Here is a 12,903-nt window from a genome sequence, read left to right on the forward strand (position 1 = left end):
GAGCAGCAAATGATGATTTCCTCTCACCGTGACATTCAGGTAAACGGCTGTCTGCTGGACCCCGTGCCGCCCGTGCTGGTGAGGAAGGGGTGCCAGTCGTTGCCCAGCAACATGATGGAGACCTCCATCGATGAGGGGCTGGAGACAGAGGGAGAGGCTGAGGAAGACCCCAGCCAGGCCTTTGATGCGTTCCAGTCCACACGCAGTGGGCAGAGACGGCACACTCTGTCCGAAGTCACCAATCAGATGCTTGTGGTGCCTGGTTCAGGTAGGGTACCCCGGAGCCCCGGACTGCGTCTGCACAACACACCCTCCTGCCCCAGTCTCCAAGAAACAGTCATGACACCCCTGCTTAGAATGCCGCCTACGTCTTATGCCTTCCCGGCCCACATTCGCAGGCTCTAGGCTCAGGTCTGCTCAGCGGCCACCGAAGAGGATAACGAGGCATCCCTGGGCTGGCTCCCCCAGCCGCCGAGACCATCTGAGTGCTGTGCGATCCAGCAGGGACTCTGGCTGAGATCTTAAGGGCACAGGTTTGGGGGGGTTTACCCCACTGAACATACCCAAAGCTGATTAAATGGACATGTGAAAAGTTTCTGGAAAGGTGTTTTGGTGGGAGACTAGAGATTACAGATGCCTGAGCTTTGCAGACTCAGGCCGGTTCTGTCCTGTATCCCATGGTCAGAGGAGCTGCTGTCTGCTGTTGGTCTGACCTTTTGGGTTGTTTTTGTTCTGTTCTTTTCTCTTAAAGGGAAAATTTTCTCCATGAGTGACAACCCCTCCCTTGACAGTGTGGACTCGGAGTATGATATGGGGTCTGTTCAGAGGGACCTGAACTTTCTGGAGGACAACCCTTCCCTTAAGGACATCATGTTAGCCAATCCGCCCTCCCCACGCATGACGTCTCCCTTCATCAGCCTGAGACCTGCCAACCCAGCCATGCAGGCTTTGAGCTCCCAGAAGCGAGAGGCCCACAACAGGTCACCAGTGAGCTTCAGAGAAGGCCGCAGGGCGTCGGATACCTCCCTCACCCAAGGTGACCGGCCACTCTCTCTTGTGGCTCCGAACACTCTCCTGCTGTAGGGCTTGAGGGGGCTGTGGCCATGTCGGTTTCACGCCTCTGGTCACTGGAAGGCCTTGTGTTTCGTTTAAATTGTTTGGTCATTGTTCTCTGCTTCAGGAATTGTGGCATTTAGACAACATCTTCAGAATCTGGCCAGAACCAAAGGAATCCTAGAACTGAACAAAGTGCAGCTGCTCTACGAACAGCTCGGACCAGAGGCAGACCCGGACTTGGCACCTGCTGCCCCTCAGCTCCAGGACCTCGCCGCCAGCTGCCCTCAGGTGGGTGCTCCCTTCCCATGGGGGCTCTGTGAGTGTGAGGCATGGCCTCGTCCCGAAGGAGCGTCCTGTCACTTTGAGGACCAACTGGAGTCCCAGAGCACACAGGTCATTTTGGAGCGCTCACAGCCTGAAAGCTTTCCTTGTCGCTGCCACCGACAGGTTAGACCTGTCCACACTGGTCCCTGGTGATTAGTACCATGAGGAGGTGTAGATGCTCTGAAGCTGTGGTTGGTGCATAGGGCAGATTTTATATGAATGACTTCTGTTAGTGTCACTGAACTCCCCTCCCCCAGCACACACACAAAGATAGGGATATAAATGCAAAGCTTACCACTTCATTACATAAGTGGGGTAGTTATGCTAAAAATGACCCCCAAGGGGCGCCTGGGTGGCTCAGTGGATTAAGCCGCTGCCTTCGGCTCAGGTCATGATCTCAGAGTCCTGGGATCGAGCCCCGCATCGGGCTCTCTGCTCAGCAGGGAGCCTGCTTCCTCCTCTCTCTCTCTTCCTGCCTCTCTGCCTGCTTGTGATCTCTCTCTCTGTCGAATAAATAAATAAAAATCTTTTAAAAAAAAAAAATGACCCCCAAAATACTGCTTTTATCCAACACATTTTATTTTGAACCTATTTTCAGTGCATCACGGAAATTCTAGCATTTGATGCCCACATGAAGGTCAGGGCCTCCTGGTGACATCAAGAGCCTTTGCCACAGTACCGACTAGGTAATCGTTCACTACAAAGTGATTAACCCTCAACTAATTATGTGAAAAGCTTTGAGTCTTATGTCTTACAGAGTTGGGAGTTCCTCTTGGACATTTACGAAGGTGCTTAAACAAAGAATTGAAACTTTCTTCCACATGGAGAATTGAAAATGTTTTCATCCCCCTTGCTCCTCAGGAGGAAGTTTCTCAGCAGCAGAAGACGGTCTCTGCCGTGCCCGGCCCTGCGCGTCCGCAGCTTTCCCCGCGCCAGAGCCTGGAGGCACAGTATCGCCACAGACTCCAGGTGGGACCCTCCCCCTTGTTAATGCTCACGGTGCTTGGCCACAGTCCACTTTTCTGCACAGCAGAAACAGGTTTTGCTTGGTTAATTTTTTAGGGTAGCTACTTTTTTCCCCAGTAAGCAGGTAGCTTTGACTCAGGACCTGAAGTTTCTAGAAACACATTCAGACTTAGCCTTATGCTTCTATGGGCAGCAGAAAAGGATTTGTCCTCAGGCCCCAGGAAAGGAGAAAGCCACCGGAAGGAAAGAGAAACCTGGTTTCTTTGCTTTTAAATTTATGCTTGTTAATGAATAATAAAATGGAAATCTCAATCCAACAAAATTTTACTATCAGCTCTTACATTAATGCCTGAAAACCTTTAAAAATGGTACACCTCATCCGGTGGATGCTGTGGCCTTTGCTGTCAAGATTTACCTCCACTCTTCTCATTGTGTTTCATCGCGCTGAGCCTTGTAGTTCTAGACTCCAGAGAAGTGGAAAAACGGACGCCGGTCCCAGCTGGGGCAGCACAGGCCCGCTGCCCCAGAGCTGCTGGACCTCGGGGAGCGAGTGTCCACGCCCTCACCCTGCACAGATTCGGGAGGACACAGTTGGCCTTGTCCTCCAGGCAAACGGGACCGTCCAGTGACTTCATCCTAGATGACGTCATATTGTCACACTCATCTTCTTTTTCTGCTCTCCCAGAAGCCCAGCCTTCTGTCAAAAGCGCAGAACACCTGTCAGCTGTACTGTAAAGAGCCACCGCGGAGCCTCGAGCAGCAGCTGCAGGAACACAGGTGAGAGAGGGTCCCTTTCTTTGTTGAGGATTTCACGAAGCCAGATGATTCCCCCCCCCTTTCGCCGGCGCTTTTACCTCCCCTGGGACACAGGTTTCAAGACCTGATCACTGATGCAGACAGTCCATTGTTCACGGGAGACGGGCCTGCGTTTGTTTTCTTTCCCTTCTCGTGTTCTCCTTTGGGTTACGAATAGACCTAGCTTTCAGAATCCACGCCCTGCAGCAGTGTAAGTGGGCTCTGAGGCAGGGAGGGCCTCTGTCGTCTCTTGCAGTAATTCATGTCCTCACACCTCTCTAGGAGAAGCAGCCTGGCCAATGTCCAAGTACCCTGTCCCGTCAACCTACAGCCACCCCCAGAGGCCAGGCATTACCCCGCTTTAAAACACTCCAGATAGGAAATCAGTCTCTCGCTTCACAGGGAGAAAAACTTGGTCTCAGAGAAAATGAATTAGTGTTCACTGTAGCACCAAGGGTTCCACCAGAATTGGGGGACAAAAATGTCAGCTATATGAAACCAGACACAGCTGCTTCCTACCCCCGTTTCTTTTGTTGTTTTTGTTTTTTCTGCTGCGGAAAAGAAGTGGGAGGACTGATCCTGGATTTATATAAAATTGCCATCACTGAGGAAGATTTGAAATTCTTTCTTTTGCTGTTGCCACTTTAGACTCCAACAGAAGCGACTCTTTCTCCAGAAACAGTCTCAGCTACAGGCCTACTTTAATCAGATGCAGATAGCAGAGAGCCCATACCCGCCGCCCGGTCAGCAGCTGCCCCTGCCCCGCCAGGACACGTCCACGCCGTCCCCGCAGCCCCCGCCTTTCAGCCTGCCCCAGCCCCTGAGCCCCGTGCTGGAGCCCGCTTCCGAGCAAATGCAGTACAGCCCCTTTGTCAGCCAGTTCCAGGAGATGCAGCTGCCACCCCTGCCCTCAGCACCCCGGCCCCGGGCTCCTCCGCTGGCGGTGCACCTGCAGCCACCCCGGCCGCCGCCGCCGCCGCCGCCCCCACCACCCCCGCAGCAGGCCGGAGCCACCCCAGCCCCCTTACAGTTCTCCTATCAGACTTGCGAGCTGCCGGGGGCTGCCTCCCCGGAGCCAGACTACCCCGCTCCCTGCCAGTACCCCATGGAGGGGGCGCCACAGAGCAGCCTGGCTGCGCAGGACTGTCCCCGGAACTCGGGACTGCAGGAGGCCCCCTCCAGCTACGACCCTCTAGCCCTCTCAGAGTTCCCCGGACTCTTCGATTGTGAAATGCTAGAGGCTGTGGACCCACAGCACGGTGGCTACGTCCTGGTAAACTAACCTCAGCACAGGAAGTGAGGCGGGTCCAGTGAAGGAAGAATGTGTGTTTCTATTTTTATTCCAGCCTTTTCAATTTAAAGCTTATTTTCCTGCCTTCTCCCAAATGGAGAAAAAGTAAGTTGCCCACCTGGAATCAGAGGGCCTGGCCAGGCCACGTGTCTCTCTCTCCTGGCTCTGTCCCACCATAGTCCTCTGGGGCCAGTGCGGAGCGGAGCAGTAGCCGAAGTCCTGCCCTTCCAGCAGGCGGAGGCCGCTCTCACGGGAGGCACTGACAGAGGCTTTTAGGAGACGACATCCAGACCTAGGTTTTCTGTAGAACAACACCAACTCGTTATCGAGGGAAACCTTGGTGGAAGCAGGAAAAACTGTGCCATTAGATATGGGCAAAACCAAAACAGAACAACATGACACCAGATTTTTCACTGAAGCCAAGCAACACGCGTTCTGTTACACAAGTCGAGGATACGTAATGGGCTTTGATGCACAGGAAGTAAAGGAAAAGCTGTGCTTTGTCATCAAGTCCTCAGTCTGAAGCCGCTGCTTCCGGTTGTCCCCGAGACCACTGCAAAGAAGTGGAACGTGAGCTTCGTTTCTGGGGCCACGAAGTCACAGCTGGCACTGACCCCTGGGACGGGCAGTCGTCTCCACTTGGGAGCAGTGACTTCCTTCTTCCGAAGGTTCCCTGGGGTGCAAAGTGGACTCAGGGCTCCAACACGGTCACCTGTAGAATCACGAGACCCAGCACAGCGGAGGCAGGGGCAAGGCCACAAGGAGCCCTCGGGAGCAGCAGCCCTGGGCCAAGGGAAGACGGGCTATTCCGGCTGAGTCTTTGGTGTAAACTGCTGGTCTGGGACAGTTGATCTCCAGAGGACCTAGCGTCTCTTTTAAAATGTAGTAACTACTCTGACTTTACCTTCTGTGTCGCTAGTAGTTTATTGAGCTTTGTATGTTTGGACAGTTTCATAGGGCTTAGAAATTTCAAGGACAAGAAACATGAACTTTGATCTCCCATGTGAAGTGGTAGTGCTGTGCCTTTTTTCCCCCCAGATCATGCTTTAATTCTTTCTTTTCTGTAGAAACCAACAGTTTTCCATTTATGTCAATGCTAAATCCAAAGTCACTTCAGAGTTTGTTTTCCACCATGTGGGAATTGCATTCTTAATTTCCTTAGAAGTTCTGACTTGTAATGAAACGTTCAAGTATTACAGCAATATTTAAAACCACAAACGTGTTAACCACCTAGCGGATCAGCTGTCAAAACACGTGCTATGACTAGTGAAAACGTAACCTTAATTCTTAGTTCTCTCACCAGAGTAAGTAAAAGTAAGTAACGCACCAGCTAGTTAACCGTAGACCTAGAAGTAACAACCTGTCGCTCGGACAGCAACATCCCAGTGTTACAAACCCAGTGTTACTGACAAAGACTGTCGTTTCTGTCCTGTAGAATGGCTTGTCCTAGCAGCAGATGAATGCGCTAAGCACAAAGCATCACAAAGCACAAAGAAGAGAGACACTACCATGCTGCATCCAGAAACACCTTTAAGTTGCCTTTCCTCGTTGTAGAGGGTGTCCAGGCAGGTGAGAAGCGTGCCCCGGCCCAGCCGCTCCCAGCGGGGGTGAGGGGAGCAGTCCTCGGTCCCGGCTCTGGTGGGCGCCAGGACGTGCCATAGAAGTGCTCTGCTGGGGGGGAGCATTCAGGCCTTAGCAAGAGAGGGTCCCCTGGAGGACTGTCGTCTTGTGATTTAACAGCTCGCAAAGATCCAGTAGGAATGAATTCTGTTCCTTCTGTGGATTGTTTATTCCTCCTCATGCTTAAACATCATTTAAGCCATCCTTTAAGATCTCTAATCTGTTTTCAATCTTCGCAGAATAAGCCAGTTATGAAATAGGGCTTGATTTAACTAAAGGATATTTTTCCAAAATATACTACAGAAGCATTGTCATGTTTATGAAATTAAAATGCCTTCTAGTCTGAACCTGGGGTGGCAGGAATGGTACTCACAGGCCGACACCGAGGCCTGCCCACCCCCCTCCCACCCCCAAAAGGCCATAAGCCTTGGAGCGGCGGCTGACTGGTGAGGCGAACCCAGGGCACAGTGGAGAGGCCAGTGGCGGTCGGAGGGCCTAGAGCTGCTGCGGGAAGCTCCCGGCGGGGGCCGGCGTGGGAGACACCAGACAGACCAGCAGCACGTCAGACCCGGGGGTGTAAGCTATTTGCTTTGCTCATTTCAAGCAGAAATCAGGAAATTCCCTAACGATCCGTCCTTACTGAAAGGTAAACTGGTGAGAGGAGACTGGTGATGGTCAGTCAAGTGTGTTCCCAGCCCTGTGGGATCACCTCCAGGGCTCGGTCCCCTGACCAGGGACCTCTGGACACTTCCGAGCAGCTACCACACTAAAACAACACTAAGAAGGCTTCGTATACTGCTCTTTTTACGAGAGGCTACTTTGAAATAATGACTTTCTTTCCAGTTTGTTTCACGTAAGCAGTGTGTACACTACTGTATAGTAATCATTAGCTTTATTATCTTGTAAACCAGGCTCCTCTGAAGAGACTTTGGTGAGATGAACGTGAGGTAAAAATTTCATTCGGCAAAAAGTGCAATATGTGTGGTACTTTATTTTTTATGTTCTTTTTTTAATCCAGGGGTATTAGTCTCTGCTTTGGGAAAAATGCACTAGTTCTGCAATTTCCAGTTGGGCAAGTGTGTCTCTAGTATTTACATGCAACTGATGTGCTGGTCCCTGTAAGGCAAGTAGAGTGCGTTACCGCGACAGAAGGGCAGGCAGGCTCTTGCCAAGTCCCTGGGGAGCTACGCTGACCCTGGGGCAGAAGGCTTTCAACAGCACCCCCCTTTCCATTATCCAGACACACACACATCTGGGGCCCCCGGGGGGAGGACCAGGACATGGCGCTGAAGGAAAGTTCTGGTAGGGACAAAACCCCTTCCCTTCCACATCACACTTTGTTCCCAGGAAGGAGGAAGTCGACTCCCTCGCTTGCTCAGAAATAAAGACCTGCCAGGCTCGAGTTTCCTGAGGCCCTCCGGTGCGCGGGGTCTGCCCCCCCATCTGGGAGGGAGAGCCTCCCCCCCCCCCGCCCGCTCCCCACTATCATTAGCACTGGAGAAGGGGCGCGCTTGGAGTTGGCAGGGTGGGGGGGCGCTCTGGCGGCTCAGGGGTGCGGCCCGTGCAGGTTCCCTGAGGGAACTGGTGGCTTTGGGTGACATTTGAAAGGCTGTCAGTGGTCAAACCTAAGCACCCTTTTGGTTTAAAGGAAATTCATCCTTCAGCTCTTTTCCACATTCCTCCTCCTCCAGCGACGAGACAGAGGGTGCTCCGACCGCTCTGGTCCCGGGGGCAGTTGTGGTCTCCCCGTGCGGGGAGCTTACCTTGGCCGCATCTGTACCCCTGAACCGGGCTTGCCTCTACGGTCTCCTCGGAAACCACCCGAGCCCCTCGCTCTCTGTGTGCCTAGACATCAAAGGGACAAACTGGAGAACAGGTAGTAAGTTGGAGTCACTGCATAGGCAGGGGTCTTTGATCGCTGTGCGGCTTCTGGAAATTTTAACCGAACTTTCAGAGTGGTGTGTGGAAGACAAGAGCAGCACCGTCTGCCGCTGTGTCAAAACGGGACAAAGTCTTTAAATGTGTCCCCTCTGACAAGTTCAGTTGTAGGGTCCCACCTGCCTGGGGGGCCCGGGGGGGGGTCACTAACCACAGAGCCCCCCTCTGGGCCAGCTGCGGCAGCACAGGGCACCCCCTCCTGCAGACTGGGGGGCGGGGGGTGCGGCCGACCGCTCCCGGCCCCCGCCAGCCTCCCGCTCTGCAAGGAGCAACGGCTCGTAATTGTACGTCCGCCACCGAACACTTCACACGAGACTCTGCGAAATGAGCCGGACGCCTCCAGTCCTCACTTCTTACAGCGGAGGCCACCAGGGCTGGAGGGAGGCTGGGGAGCGGGCAGGGCGCGCGGGCCGTGCGGGCGGAGGGGGGCCGGCTCGGGGGCTGCCGGCTTCTCCCTGGCTGCTCTTTCCCTCCGCGGTAGTCGGACCCGCCACGAGCCAACAGCGATCGAAAAGCCCCCACCTCCGTTAAGCGCCGGGCAGATGTGCCCGTCCCCGCAACCGTATTCTCCCCATGGCAGCTGCCTGGCTCTGGGGCAGCTGCCCCCCCCCCCCCCGGCGGCCGCGCAAGAACAGGCTGGAGAGACCCGGAGCCCACGGCGCGCCCTGCCTGCGGGTCCGGCCGACCAAGGCAGCGGTGGCAGCAGCGGCTCACGGCAGAGCGCGCGGACTTCTCCGAGTCACGCGACAGGGCGATTTCCTAGAGGAGCCCGCGCTGGAAGGGCACACCCTTCCTGACGGCACAGGGGCCGCGGCAGGCCCGCAGACCGAGCCACGGAAGGAGGCCCTCAAAGAAGAATCGGGAAAGGAGCCTGGTCCGCGGGAGGGGCATACCATTTCTCTCCAGACAAGGTCCATCAGATACGAGTGAAATTAGACACTTTTAGAGAAAAAACAACATACTTTGAATACTCTGTCTTCTCAGAGGCAAAGTGGGTGGGTAGAGGGGCGCAGGAGAAATAGAAGCACAAAAGAACATCGTGGAGAAACGGGACCCCAGACTGGAATTCTGTTCCGCGAGCAAGTGGAGCGAACTCAGACCCGCCGCTGGCTGTGTGGGGCCCATCTGGTTCGGGATCTGCTCAGTGAAGGAAATCAAGTGGCCATGCCTTCCCACTACTGCTGGTGAAGGATCCCCGCCTCCACCAAATGCTGTGGAGGGAAAAGCAGAAGTTTTGCTTCTCTCTGGGGACTGCAATTTAAGAAGTAAAAGTGATCAAGATATTTGCACTTTGTAGAAAGGGCAAGATTATTTGCTTATTTCTGAAAGGAGGAGGGTGGTCTTTGCTGGATGTTTGGTTTGTGGAAGTTACTTTTGACAAAAATCTGATTGTAGTTATTTTTTTCCGTGTGTTGTTTTTAATTACTAAGAATGGTGAGTTCAATAGCTTTTGGTATTTTGAGTGCAAATCATAATAGTTCCAATGTAAAAAAAAAAATCAAAATGGACCCTGTCCCTCAATGTTAGAAAATTACCTAAAATGCAGTTTAATAAATGATCTTTGTTACCAAGTGGTAATTTACATGGGGTAATGTTCTGCAAGGAAAATGTACTGTTTTTATGTTTTCAACCTAAAATTCAATTAAAATAAAAACAACTTGTTTTCTAAGAGCCTGGGTGATATGAATGTCAGACAGAGACCGGGCCTTTACCTCATCCGGCTGCGAGTGGAATTTTTAAAGTATGGAAGGTGGCTATGTTCCCTGAGTTCTGGTGCTCATTTCAGGCTACAAAAAACCAGTGGATAATATGTTCTCATTGACGTCAACAGGGTAAATAATACCTTGCTCTGAGATCGCCCGAGTACATGTTAGTCCTGCATGACGTGGACGGAGGCCCAGCCAGCCACAGCTTGCACACGTACAAGGCACAGGCCAGGCGCTGCCTGCTGCCCCTGGATTCCGGAACCCCTTGTCCGCCCGGTGAAGGCCTCTGTTGCGGGAAGAGGGGAGGCAGGCGCCTCGGGCTCCCCAGGTTCAAGCCAGCTGCAGAGCAAGCGGTGGAACTGGGGGCCAGCAAGACCCCGCTCCTTACTCATAACGGCACATCCCGAGGGCCCGTGGAAGGCTCAGCCCTCCCCCAGCGGCCCCCTCCCAGGGCTAGGCACCTGCTCAGTGCCCTCGGGCGTCAGAGAATCCATGAGGCTTTCGAGGCCACTCGCAGACGTTCAGACTTAGCCTAGCGCCAGACCCTGAGTGAAAGGGCAGAATTAAATCCTACTTTCTGGCAGCAAGTTCAACTGAGATCTGGTTTAAATCAAACCATTCCGGTTGAGCCCACGCTACAGAACTGAGACCACTCCTAGACAGGGATCATCTGCTGGTGCAGGGGGCGGTCAAGGGCAGGAGGAGAGCCCTCTGCACTGACTTGCACTGCCCAGCACCACACACAGGTGCTCCATCCTGCCCGCAGAAGACTGGTACCTTCTTGGGTGACCCAAGAACTTAACTGAGTTTCAGTTGCCTCTCAAGGAAAATGCTCAATTTCAGTAATGATGTTTTACAAACTTTTCCCTTTCCCACCAAATTTCTCCATCATTTTTGTGTTGCCAAAAACAACCCCAGGATACAGGCTAAAATAGCAGACCTGCCAGCAGAGCCTGGCCAAAGCTAGCTAGTCGGGCCCCTGACCTACATTCCCCAGCACATCCTTCCCTTCTGTGGCCTTTGTGAGCCAGACTTGGCCCAGGGGGCCAGGGGAGCTCAGCCCCAGACCCCAGGCATCCACCAGGCCAAGCAGGGACCAGGACTTGCCCACACATCCAGAGGGACACACTGTCCACAGCCAAGTCAACAGTCGGCCTCCATCGTTGCCGGTGTAGGTCCTGTCCAGGCGCAGCACGCCCTGCACCCCAAGTCTCTGCTCCTGGCCCCCTGCTCCTTCTCGAAGGGAGAATCCACTCACCCTTCCATCAGGGAGGCTTTGCGAGTTTGAATCAGTTTCTCCTTGCTCCCCAAAGATGAGGAAGGAATATGGGGCCCAAGATGCTGAGAGTGGGCCAGACTGAGAATGGTGACCCTCAGAAGTCAGTCCGTTACCATGCCAGGGCCACCCGCATAACTGGGAAGGGGGCACAGCTGAAGGGAGACGAGTCCCTGAGGCCTCTCCCAGAAGCATGCCACGCAGAGGACCCTGAGCTTACGGCCTCCAGTGATTCTTCAGTGGGAGATCCATGAACTGCCCTCCAGTCACCAGAGAAACCCGAATGTGTAGCAGGACACCCGAACCAGTAGAGGGCCAAAGGGCAGGCAGGCGGCTGGAGGAGGCCCCGGCAACACAAGGGCCTGGCCAGGAGGACGGGGCCCAGCTTGCCCAGCCTGCCCTCTGGAGCAGCCACCCTGGCCCAAAAGGCCCTCCAGGCAGAGTGGGGCCTACCCATTCCCCGCCGGGGACAGCGTGGGGGGCAGCAAAGCACCTCTGACCGTGCTGGGCCCTGGGCCCTAGCCCCACTCCCAGCCCTGCCACTAACCTGAGCACATCCCGGCAAAGGCTCATCGTCCCCAGCACCAACTTGGGAACACACCCCGGCAGACTTCACTCCCGGGTTCACTGTGAGGTGCAAGGGCAGCCTGGTCTAGCCCTGCCTCCAAGCAGAAAGCCCCACGAAGAGTCCCAGCTCCCCTCGACAGCCCGTCACACAAGCTCAGCTCTGCCTGCCTTGCTTTCACTTAACTCCCGACCACCTCATCACAACTTGGAATGTGGCCGTGGGACACCCAGGAAGTCTCTGCACAGGGTCATGGCTGGCCGCTCTATCCTGAGCACCTGCTCCAGGTTGAGAATCCAGAACTTTGCCCTGGATTCCTTCATCCTCGGTCGTGAGTTCTGGGCGGCACCAGCCATGGGTACCGCTGACGGAAGAGAAGCCACATGCCACCCAGAAGGGGGCTTCTGTCACCAACCTCCAACTTTCAGGTCTAGCTTCTGCACAAAGGGTTGGAAGGCCTGGGAATCTTTCTCGGTTCCCAAAGCCCCACAATGGAGATGGTGCCAAGAGGCGGCCAGAGCCTGACGGCACGGCTCCAACTGGCCTCCCTGGGCTCCAATCCCTGCTGGCTGTCCTCAGACAGCACCTGGGGCTCCTGCAGCCTTTCGGGGCCTCTTCCCTCCAGGTAGCCAGAGCCAAGCTCCTTAAATGGCCCCTGAGGCCCCCAACTTACTCTCAGTGGCAGGGAAGGGGTTGGGGGGTCAAGGACGAGACAAGATTCCTCACCCAGGAAGCTGGGGCCCCCAGAGCGGAGACTCCGGAGTGTGTGCCCGGGAGGGGCTGGTGGGAACCACCCGTCAGCACCAAGTGCTACCTGGGAACCCAGAGGACAGACGCCCAAAGCACAGGCCAGAGAGCCTGAGGGGCCCGAATGACCCGGAGTTCAGGGAAAATAAGGAGAACTGGAAAAAACAGAAAAAGAAACCAGGATGGAAGCAGCAATGAGCACAGGAGAGGAGACTCCACGCAGGCCAGTGTCCGTGCAGGAGGGACGGCCAGACGGGGGCGAGGAGCAGGGAGGACTCGGGGCGGCGCCTGCGACCATTATTTACGGAGGCTTCACTTGATTTTAGTCTCCAAACCGGGGCTCGCGGGGAGACTGAATGTCCCTCACAGCTGCTCCTTCCTGCAATAACAAGACTGACATCACTGTTGTCAGGGAAATGGTGTTTTGATTAAAATCATGTGACAGCTACTTTGTGATTCAATAAACAAATCCTCTGTTAACCCTCGCCTGACAGAGGCCCAGCCAGGCCCTGCCGCAGCTCCGTCATCAGAGGGAAACCGCAGACAGTCCAGGAGGGCGGCCTTGCCACCGGGTGCGGGTGGCTGAGGTGACCAGGGATTGGCAGGGAGCCCGGGGGCA

The 12,903-nt window shown here is 54.7% G+C and overlaps 2 protein-coding genes across 6 annotated transcripts in view; one reads left to right on the top strand and one right to left on the bottom strand.

Annotated features, from left to right (window-relative positions):
• Positions 1-9,661, top strand: part of SIK2 (salt inducible kinase 2) — a 131,050-nt gene extending 121,389 nt beyond the window's left edge. For 2 of the 5 annotated variants that reach the window (XM_047691658.1, XM_047691659.1), the window contains exons 10-15: positions 40-268; positions 752-1,036; positions 1,181-1,344; positions 2,242-2,349; positions 3,032-3,123; positions 3,790-9,661. In XM_047691658.1, coding sequence (XP_047547614.1) covers positions 40-268; positions 752-1,036; positions 1,181-1,344; positions 2,242-2,349; positions 3,032-3,123; positions 3,790-4,423 — 1,512 coding nt within the window. In that variant the 3' untranslated portion in view covers positions 4,424-9,661. The other 3 variants (XM_047691660.1, XM_047691661.1, XM_047691662.1) reach the window with 3 other exon arrangements.
• The window catches only part of PPP2R1B (protein phosphatase 2 scaffold subunit Abeta), a 32,533-nt gene continuing 26,653 nt past the window's right edge, over positions 7,024-12,903 (bottom strand). Inside the window, 3 exon segments of the mRNA XM_047691663.1 lie at positions 7,024-7,168; positions 7,816-7,845; positions 7,847-7,897. Of these exon segments, the coding sequence (XP_047547619.1) occupies positions 7,076-7,168; positions 7,816-7,845; positions 7,847-7,897 (174 nt within the window). The 3' untranslated portion in view covers positions 7,024-7,075.

The sequence above is a fragment of the Lutra lutra genome, chromosome 10 (assembly GCF_902655055.1).
Source record: "Lutra lutra chromosome 10, mLutLut1.2, whole genome shotgun sequence".
In the NCBI taxonomy this organism is placed as follows: domain Eukaryota; kingdom Metazoa; phylum Chordata; class Mammalia; order Carnivora; family Mustelidae; genus Lutra; species Lutra lutra.